The 9,925-nt window shown below is 41.2% G+C and overlaps 1 protein-coding gene across 1 annotated transcript in view; it reads left to right on the forward strand.

The window, feature by feature from the left end:
* Positions 1 to 9,925, forward strand: part of GOLIM4 (golgi integral membrane protein 4) — a 116,848-nt gene that overhangs the window by 60,868 nt on the left and 46,055 nt on the right. Inside the window, exons 2-5 of the mRNA XM_006890387.1 lie at positions 4,094 to 4,168; positions 5,917 to 5,966; positions 6,496 to 6,549; positions 8,361 to 8,511. Of these exons, the coding sequence (XP_006890449.1) occupies positions 4,094 to 4,168; positions 5,917 to 5,966; positions 6,496 to 6,549; positions 8,361 to 8,511 (330 nt within the window). The remainder of the gene's footprint in view (positions 1 to 4,093; positions 4,169 to 5,916; positions 5,967 to 6,495; positions 6,550 to 8,360; positions 8,512 to 9,925) is intronic.

Genomic DNA, 9,925 nt, shown 5'->3' on the forward strand with positions numbered 1-9,925 from the left:
GAAATGTTACCCCTTCTCCCTTTCCTTTCCCCTCCTATAGTTCACTTAAAAAAAAATCCATTGTTGCACAATTACCTCTTCCCCTCTGCCCCTGCCCAATCTTCTTTGCAGTTGTACCTTTTATTCTGGGCTATTGTGATACGTATAATGCCTGCCTAATCATATGTTCCTTTTAAACAGTTCTTTCCTTCATCTGTTCCAGTGTAACATTTATTATCTATCCACTCTTATCCTATTCTCCTTCCCCCCTTCCATGTCAGACCTGCTTTATAACAGTAGTGCTTTGCAGTGTGTTTTCTTTTGTGATTGAAATACTTCATTCACCATAATGTTCTCCAAGGTCTCCCATGCTGTATAATGTTTTATGAGTTCATTGCTTTACAGTGCTGTATAGTATTCCACATGTGTTCAAAATCCCTAGCTATCAGAGAGATGGAAATAAAAACAACTATGAGATATAATCTCACCCCAGCAACAATAGCAAACTTCAACAGAGCAGCAAACAGCAAATGCTGGCAAGGTTGTGAAGAGGTTGGAACTCTTATTCACTGCTGGTCGGAGTGTAAAATGGTGCAGCCACTACAGAGGGCGATTTGACATTTTCTCAGAAAGTTGGAAATAGAAATACCATTTGATTCAGCAGTTCCACTACTGGGAATATACCCCAAAGAAACCAGATCTGCCATCTAAACAGAGATATATACACTCATGTTTATTGACACATTATTTACAATAGCAAAGAGATGGAAACAACCCATGTGCCCATCAACAAACAAATGGATAGAAAAACTATAGTATTTTTATACAGTGGATTATTCCATAACTTTCCAATCTGTATACAGATCATTCAGGAGGCTGGGCTTTATGAGGAGGAGTGTGGCATCAGGATTAGAGGAAGACTCATGAACAACCACCTGCATTATACAGATGACACAGCCCTGCTTGCTGAAACTGAGGAGACCTGAAGCATTTGCTGCAGAACATCAAGAACTGTAGTCCTCAGTATACATTGAAGCTCAACATCAGGAAGACAGAAATTCTCACTACTGGGCTAATTGACAGCACCATGATAGGTGGTGAAGAGATTGAGGTTGTTAATTTCAGCTTGTTTGGCTCCACAATCAACATTCTTCAGAACCAGCAATCAGGAAATCAAAAGACAAATTGTATTGGTAAAGTCTGCTGTCAGGGCCCTCTCCAGAGTATGGAGAAGCAAAGGTGTCAGCAAAGGTACGTCTGATCCAGGCCATGGTCTTCTCAATTACCTGGTATGCATCAAAGAGCTGGACAACGTCTAAGGATGACAAAAGGACTGATGCCTTTGAGTTATGGTGCTGGAGAAGGGCATTGAACATACCTTTACTGCCAAGAGAACTAACTGAAGCTGTTAACAATCTCAATCTCTTCATCCTCTATCATGATGCTGCCAATTGGCCCAGTGGTAAGAATCTCTGTCTTCTTAATCTTCCTCCAAAGATTCTTTTTGAGTCTTCTTCCAATCCTGATGCTACATTCCTCCTCCTGAATGATCTGTTCTGCATATGGATTGAAGTATGGCGTCAGGACACCTCCCTCACATTCCTTTTCTGATCTGTTCTGAAGGACTGCTTCCTAGTCCAAGTCTAGGTTTTACATAAGTACAATCAAAAGTTCTGGGATTCCCATTTTTCTGAAGGCTAACCACAATTTATTGTGATTTATACAGTCAGATGCCTTTGCATAGTCAAGGAAACACAGACCTTTTTCTGATGCTCTTGCTTTTAGCCAAGATCCCCTTCCACAGCCTCTTCTAAAACCAGCTTGTATATCTGATAGTTCTGTCAATGTTTCCATACAACCTTGCTTGCCAAAACTGATGTAGAAGGTCATAGGGTAAAATGTTCAATATGGATTGAAGTTCAACATCAAGAAAACCACTGGGCCAACTGGCAGCACCATGGTGGATATAGAAGAAGTTGAGATTGTTACCAGTTTCAACTTGCTTGGCTCCACAGTCAACACTGTTGGCATAAGCAGTCAGGAAATCAAAAGACAAATTGCATTGAGAAAGTCTGCTGTCAGGGACTTCTCCAAAGTTCTAAAGAGTAGTGATATCAGTCTAGAGACTAAGGTGTGCCTGATTGAGGCCATGGTCTTTACAATTACTTGTTATGTATCAGAGAGCTGGATGATAACCAGGACGGACAGAAGAAGAATCAGTGCCTCTAAGATGTGGTATTGGAGAAGAGTATTGAACACACCATGAACAAACAGGTCTGTCTTGTAGAGGGTGAAACCACGCTGCTCCTTGGAGGCAAGGATTTTGAAGCTCTGTCTCACATACATTGGGCTTGGAGCTAGAAGGGATCAGTTCTCAGAGAAGAAGATCATGCTCTGAAGGGTGGAAGGACAGCAAAGGAGAGGGAGACCCCAGAGGAGATGAATTGACAAGTACTGGATAACGAGGGGGGGTGTTGAAGATAGTGAGAATGGCTCAGGATAGAGCAGGGTTCAGAGCTGCTGTACATCGTTGCCATGAGTCACAGTCAACTCAGTAGCACATAAGATGGGAAATGCAGTTTGGAGGTCTTGATTGTGTTGAAAGGAGGACAGCATTACCTGGTGACTTCCAGCTTTGACTGATAAAGAAAACACAGTAGCAGGGACATGGAATCTCTTCATCAAGGAAGAGACGTAGCCACTTTGGGGAAGGGGAACTGGTGTGACCATGCAACTTTGGAGGCGTCCAGAAGAGTTGGAACGAGTCTGTTTATTTTGTATGGTCAGTCAGATGATTGATGAGGGTCTATTGTAAGTAGTCGTGGCGAGGTAGAGGCCAATAAAAGAAGCAAGTGGCAGGTTGGCTTGACATGCCAGGAAGGCGCTCATGTATCCATAATGCTGAACAAACAGGACTCGGAAGGTACACCAGAACTTTTATTTTTTTGCTTCTTAAACACATTCCCTGTCTAATCTGTGAGGCAGGGTTACTGGACATATTTGGTTATCCTCTGGCCTTTTTTAAAAGGTTGTTTGTTTGTTTGTTTTAAATCTTACAGTAACATTTTTCCACACACTGTATTGGCTCAGTAATTAGTATACTCAGTTTGTTCCAGTTTAATAGGACAGATTTTGTTCATCCAAAGGTATATCATCGCTTTCTCTCTTCAGTTTCTGTTCATGATAAGCGTACAACCAGTAGTCAAGATAATAAGGTCTACTTCTTCCTCTGTTTTCCTCCATAATACATCTTTGCTCCCCTATTTCATTGCGGGAACATCTTAATAGGACTGACGTCAGTTTGCCATTGATTTTTTTTTTTCCTTTCTTTTTTTTTTTTTATGACCTTGGCAGATGTTAAACCTGACTTGTCCTTTTGTGAACCCTTTTATAGATCCTTAGAACCCTTTATAGATCCTTATAGACTCTTTGGAGTCCCCACATCCTCCCTTTCTCTGCATCTCTCACTGCGTTTCCCCCCCACACCTTCTCCTCTACACCCTAGGTATCTGATAGCAGCTGTCTGAGCCACCACGCTTCAGATTTGTCCATGTTGATTTTCAGTGAGTTAAAGGAGTGTCTGGGTGGAAATGCTGTGACTTTGTGGGCTACCCCTCTACTGTCGAAGGAGGGAGACGTGAGCTACAAACACAGTTGTGGTGGTCAGTTTAGGGCTCCTGGAGATTGACAGAAGCAGAGTGTGTATAACTTCTCAGCGAGTGATAGAGAGCCCTCACCACGTCGCTCCCACCGTGGGGCAGGAGGAAACTCAGCCGGCAAAGCCCTATTCTGCCCCCTTCCTGGCTTCTGGCGGTTGCCTGGTGTTTGTTGGCTTGGAGATGCCTTGCTCTGGTGTCTGCCTCCCTGTCACATGGCAGAGAATGGCTCCTTTTTGTCTTCAGGTCCAGATTGCCCTCTTCTCTTAAAATGAGAGGAAGACCCTTCCTCCCAGTTAGATGGATTTAAACAGTACCTGGAACAATTGAGGATGACACAGGATACAGGGGCCCAAAGATCCTTTCTTCCTCGGTTAAGCCTGCTTTGAAAAGTGATTGTAACTTTAGAATTGTTCATTCTTTTATGACAGCATTTTACTCTCTTTTCCCCCCTTCAGTTGTATATGAACACAGATCAAGATTAGAGAAGTCTCTGCAAAAGGAAAGACTTGAACATAAGAAAGCAAAGGAAGGTAAATAATTTATGCTTCGTGTTTTTATCATGTTCTCTGAAACATTATGTACTGTAATTTTTTTTTAAATTTTTTTTTTATTATGTTTTGTGTGTGTGTACCGTCAAATGGGATCTGACTGGTACAGGAGGAGATTGCCCCTCCTTCTCCAGCAGAGCATCTGGTGGATTCAAACCACGCACTTCTGGGATTGCATGTAATATTTTTTTGCTAAGAAATTTCTCCAGTCAACTTAGTCATTTGTTAATAAGAAGCCCTCGTGGCACGGTGCGTTGAGTGTTGGACTACTAACAACAGACTTGTTAATTTGAACCTGCAAGGGACTCTGAGAGAGAAAGAGGCGGTAATCTCCCTCCACTGAAAAAAAAAAAACCCAACAAAAAACAAACCTCAAAGAAAGCCTAGGGAGCAGATCTCCTCTGTCCTGGGGAGTTGCTCTAAATCGGAATATACTCAAAGATAGTAGGTAAGTCTAAAGCTATACATATATATGGAGCTCTGGTGGCCTAATGGTAAGAATCTATGCTGCAATCCTGAAGGCACATGGTTCAAATCCACCAGGTGCTATGTGGGAGATGGATGGGCACTCTCCTCTCATGTGATTAACTGCCTCTGAAAACCTTCGGGAGGGTCAGCTTTGGGTTGATTCCAACTCAGTGGTACACAACAATAACAACAAACATTTTATTTTATATATACATGTATATGTATGTGTATGTGTGTGTGTGTGTGTGTATATATGTATATAGATAGTCTAAATATATGCATATATAGTTGGTTCATTGATTCCATTTGAAAAATTACTATTCAGCACCAGTATTACCGATTGCCGTTGAGTCTGTTCCATTTCTTCATTTGGTGTCTGCGGTGCTCAGTCTTGGCTGGGGAGGCTGCCAGTGTTGATGCCTCAGAGCAGTTGGTGGATTCGGATAGACCTTGTGGTTAACATCTCAGTACCTTCCTCACATGCCACCAGACTCTTCAAACATGGCTAGCAAGACTTTTGTCAGATTTTTCTCTGAAGCACAAGCATTGTAAAACTTAGGATTTGAACGTTTTATATTCCTGGTATTTTTTAAATTCATGTGTTGTAGTTAATGCAGACATTTAAATTAAGAGTTGTTCTGATTACTTGGGATAGAAAGGAAAGCACACACAGGCTGAGGGTACTGTTGGTTAAGATATTGCACTGACCCTTGGAGTAATCCTGGGTGAAGTATAGAAGTTGAACATAATTAAAATGCTTTGATAGGATTTGGATGTCTTATCTTCAAATGCTTAGTAATTTCATAGAGCCATCTAGTGGATAATAAAGCTTTAAGAGCATTAAAGATGGCTTTGAAGATCTGATTTCTCTTTCCCTGTCGGGAATGATTACCGTGTGCCCTCTAGTGGGTAGCAGTAAATCGTCCGTGTCTTCAGGTGTTCCTCTTCTTCCCCTCCCAGTTTCAAGGAGAGTTAATCACCACAGAGCTGTTCTAAATGCTATTTTCATCAGTTGGTTATAATGTGGGTTTTATTGATGCAAGACTTATCACTCTAAGGTAAAGAGGAAGATTGTATAATAGTTCTTCTCACCTCTTGGAAATAAGAAATGGTAAAAAGGATTATGTAGAACACCAAGTAGAGTGCTTTCATATGAAAACAGTTTTGAAAGTTGGAGTATAAGTCGCCTTTCATGTTTCAGGTATTTTAAAATTCCACAATGAATTTACTCTCAATTATTTTCTCCATCTTTTATTTCCTAGATTTCCTTGTTTACAAGTTAGAAGCACAAGAAACGCTAAACAAAGGAAGAGTAAGTTTCCTGTTTTTTTAAACTTTTCTCATGAAGTTTGAAGGTGTGGGTCGCTTCATTAAAATAGACATTTTGTCACTCAAAATATTCCGCAAAGAAAGCTTTAAAAAACGCTTCCATTAAAGCTTGCTTTTGTTTATCACGTGATGATGGTGATGATCTTAGTTCCCGAGGAACGCGTAGTGAAATTCTGCAAAGGCTACTGGTTTCATAAATAGGAGTGTATTAGTCACAGCTCTGGAGGCACGAAGCCTGAGTCATGGTGTCTGTCGGGTTAGTCGGTGGTACAGGTGTGTGCTGACCTCAGGGCCCTGACATCCTATCTTTCTGCTTCTGGAGTTCTGGGCATTTCTTAGGATCTGGGGATGCTTGTAGATTTAGAAAAAATGGCAAAGACATTCAGATTCAAGCAGAGACTTCATTTTAGCTTCCACAAATGAAATTCTTGTGTCAAGGGTTTTAGGGATCATTTAGCAAAAGAGCTACATTTGTTTATCTTTGTGTTAATTACTTTCTTTCCCATCTACAGCAAGATTCCAACAGCAGATACAGTGCATTGAATGTCCAGCACCAGATGTTGAAAGTGAGTAACTTTAAGTCCTTCAGAAATAAAACTGGATTCTGATTTGATCTGATTAGTGTACTAGTCTTTAATGTGATAAAAGAAAGTCTGATAATATGGAATATTGAAGTCATACTTGGTTTATGTTATGCATAATTGTAATGTCTTATATTTGTCACCTAATTACATAGACTTTTTTTTTTTTTAGCTTTTTATAAATAAGGGGCCAATTATGCTGTTGGTTACCTTTCCCCTGCCCGCCTCTTCATCCTTCTTTTTATCCTTTAATTTCTCAGAGTAAGTTTGCTCAGATGTTTTGTCATTTTAGACAGACTCGAGATGTTGCCTATTAAAATGTTTCCTTCATGTTACTACGTTTAATAAATATTCTTTTACCTACCATAGGAACACAATTTGTATTTAAAGTTTCTCCTTCCTTGGTCCTTGGATAAAACTCATTACTGGGTTTCAGGAAGGGGAAAAAATGAATAGATTAGATACAAGAGAGATGCATTGTTTGTGTCAAAGTCAAAGAGACGAGGAGCATGCCGTTATGCCGTTGTGCACAGCTCACAGACCATGCCAGGACCCTTGACCCCTCACTTTTCTCTTTACTGTTGTCATTTTTCCGGTGTCAGGTAAGGCACATGCTTAAGGAAACCTGAACTTATCTTTTTGTCAAGAATGCAGTGCATGACTGGCCTTCCTTTCACATTAAGCATTTGGTGACTACAGTTTATCCAGGTTGTGATTATAGTGTAGTTGCGTAATTAGGAGTAAGGAAAATAAGAATCATCCTGTAAACAATCAATTTATCACTGCCTTGGGTGGAAAAATACTGCCCTCCCCCCTCCACCTCCCTTTTCACTTTATAATTAGATTACCAGGGAAGTCTGAAAAGCAGAGAAGAGAAACCAATTATGTTGCTGGGAAAAGAACAGATTGAAATAGGAAGTCTAGAGTATCCGGCAGGGGATAATTTTGCCATTAGCTTTTCTTGTATCCACGGTAATTTGAGACTTCCTCAAGTCACTCTTTATCTCTCAGCCTAACTTCTTGTTTCTCATTAACGTTGAAAATTGTAAGGAAAATTATTTGGGGCCATCATCCCAAAGTGTTCCTGTGCAATGTAGGGGAAGGATAGGGCGCTGCACAAATTACAGACAATCTGCAGGAAAACAGGCCTGTGTTTGCACTTGTTCCGTCTTGCAGGAGGAAAGCTGTGCTCGGAAGAGTTCATTTTCTCCATGATGCATGTCCAGCATGTGTATCTGCTCACGGTTTTGTTGTGGTGTGTTTTTTGTTTTTTTGGACTTTTTACTTTATGGGATAATACTACTTTTAAAAAATTTTATTTTATTAATTTTAATGAACATTTACAGATATTTTGGATTTTCATTCATTCATTGTTGTACTTTTTTCTTTACCCCCTCCCCCAGTTTGCTCCTTTCTTTGAAAAGCAAAAGATAAACTTCTTCATTGGTATACAGTCCCCTGCCCACCCTGCCCCTGCCCCACCCCACCCCAGATGGATTTTTTTTAACTTTTTTTGAGGTTGTTTTTTTTTTAATGAAAGTTTACAGAGACTTAGGGTTTTCAGTCATTCATTGTTGCACTTTTCTTCCTGCCACCCCTCAAATCACTCTTCTCCTTGAAAAGTAAAAACAAAACCCATACACCTCTTTCATTGTTACGCATTCCTTCCCCCCGAGTTCACCCCGCTATGCAGTCTTCACTCTGGACGTCTGTAATGACAAGAATACCCATTCATAAGTCCCTTGTAAACAGGGCTCTCCCTCAGCTGTTTTGCTCACGGTTTTTTATCTTTCCAGAGTCAACACGAGGAGCTCAAGAAGCAGCACAGTGACTTGGAAGAGGAACATCGCAGACAAGGGGAAGACTTCAGCAGGACGTTTAACGACCATAAACAGAAATACCTGCAGCTTCAGCAGGAGAAGGAGCAGGAGCTCTCGAAGCTGAAAGGTGTGTGAAAATCGAGTGAATGAACCCAGTTGTGTGAAAATCCGGGCTCAAGCTCATGATTCAGTTAAGCAACAGACTTTTATTCTGCTTTTATTTCGTCTAGTGATTTATCATGTGGGGTTTTTTTGTGGTGGTGTTTTGTTTTGTTTTGTCAATGACTTACATTCTTTGTAGTTTTTGTTCTTATCGTTCTGTATTTATCCTTCTCTTTTGAAGCGAGTTTGTTGTCATTATTATATAGTATCGAGTCAGAACTGACACAGAGCTGACCTCTAGTGGGCTTTAACAGGCAGAAACTCATGGGAGGAGATACTGCCCGTCTTTTTCCTGCCAAGCACTTGATAGATCCAAACTGTGTGGCTTTGGGTTGGCTGCGCCACTGTTTCCCATGAAGCCACAGCGTAATAGAACATGTAAGATTTCTCAATGATATACATGGTCATTTGGGGGCAAGAAGATTCATATGAATGTGGCAGGACATTGACTACCTCTGGCTCCTGCCTGCTGCGTCCCGGGAATGTCCGCCAGTCACTGTGACAACACACTATTGCCCCACGTATTTCTAAAGCTCCTCAGTGAGGTTCAGAGGTTTCCTCTTGAGCCGCGGAGTGCTGATAGTAACGGCAGAAAGCTCGGAATCTTGAGCCAGACGGCCTGGGTGAATCTGGGCATCTCCAACTCAGAGTTAGGACCGTAGGCAAGTTGTGCAATCACAGGAGGCTTCGCTTTCCTCATCTGTCCAGTTGGATTGCACATAAACAAGTTCATGCTGATGAGGTTGATGTGAGAACTCCTTTTTGTAAAGCTCTAGAGCTGTTAACAGGGCACCCTGGTGGCTTTGGTGATAAGGAGCTGCACTGCCAACCTAAAGGCACACAGTTCGAATCCACCAGCCACGCCAGGGAAGGAAGAAGGGCAGTTTCTTTCCGTGTGAGTTACTGTTCTGAAAACCTGCTGGAGGGTCAGCTACGAGTTTGATGATACACACAGCAGAACTGGCATATAGGAAACATTCAGTATATATTATCTGTTTTCTTCATAGTCATCATCAGATATTTTTAGGGTAAAATTTTTTTTTTCTATGTCCATGAGTCGTGCTTGACTCGAAGGCAGTCAACAGCACGTCCATGTGAATCCTGGAAAAGGAACTAGCACAGTGTACAATTCAGTTCCGATATTTAATAGTTTTAAAATGTGACAGTGGCTTCAAAAGGCATACAGCTCATACAAAACAAAACAAATCCGTGTGTGTGTGTGTGTGTGTGAATTGCTGTCAAGTTGAGCACGACTCATAGTGACCCTATGAACAAAAGGCCAGAAGCCTTTCTACAACTATCAACATTTATCAAAGTTCATAGAGTTTCCAGAGGCATGTGGTTTAGGAAGTGGATGACACTCCTTTTGTAATGGGTCT

Source organism: Elephantulus edwardii, unplaced genomic scaffold, assembly GCF_000299155.1.
Source record: "Elephantulus edwardii isolate Elephantulus edwardi_28Jun2011 unplaced genomic scaffold, EleEdw1.0 scaffold00088, whole genome shotgun sequence".
In the NCBI taxonomy this organism is placed as follows: Eukaryota; Metazoa; Chordata; class Mammalia; order Macroscelidea; family Macroscelididae; genus Elephantulus; species Elephantulus edwardii.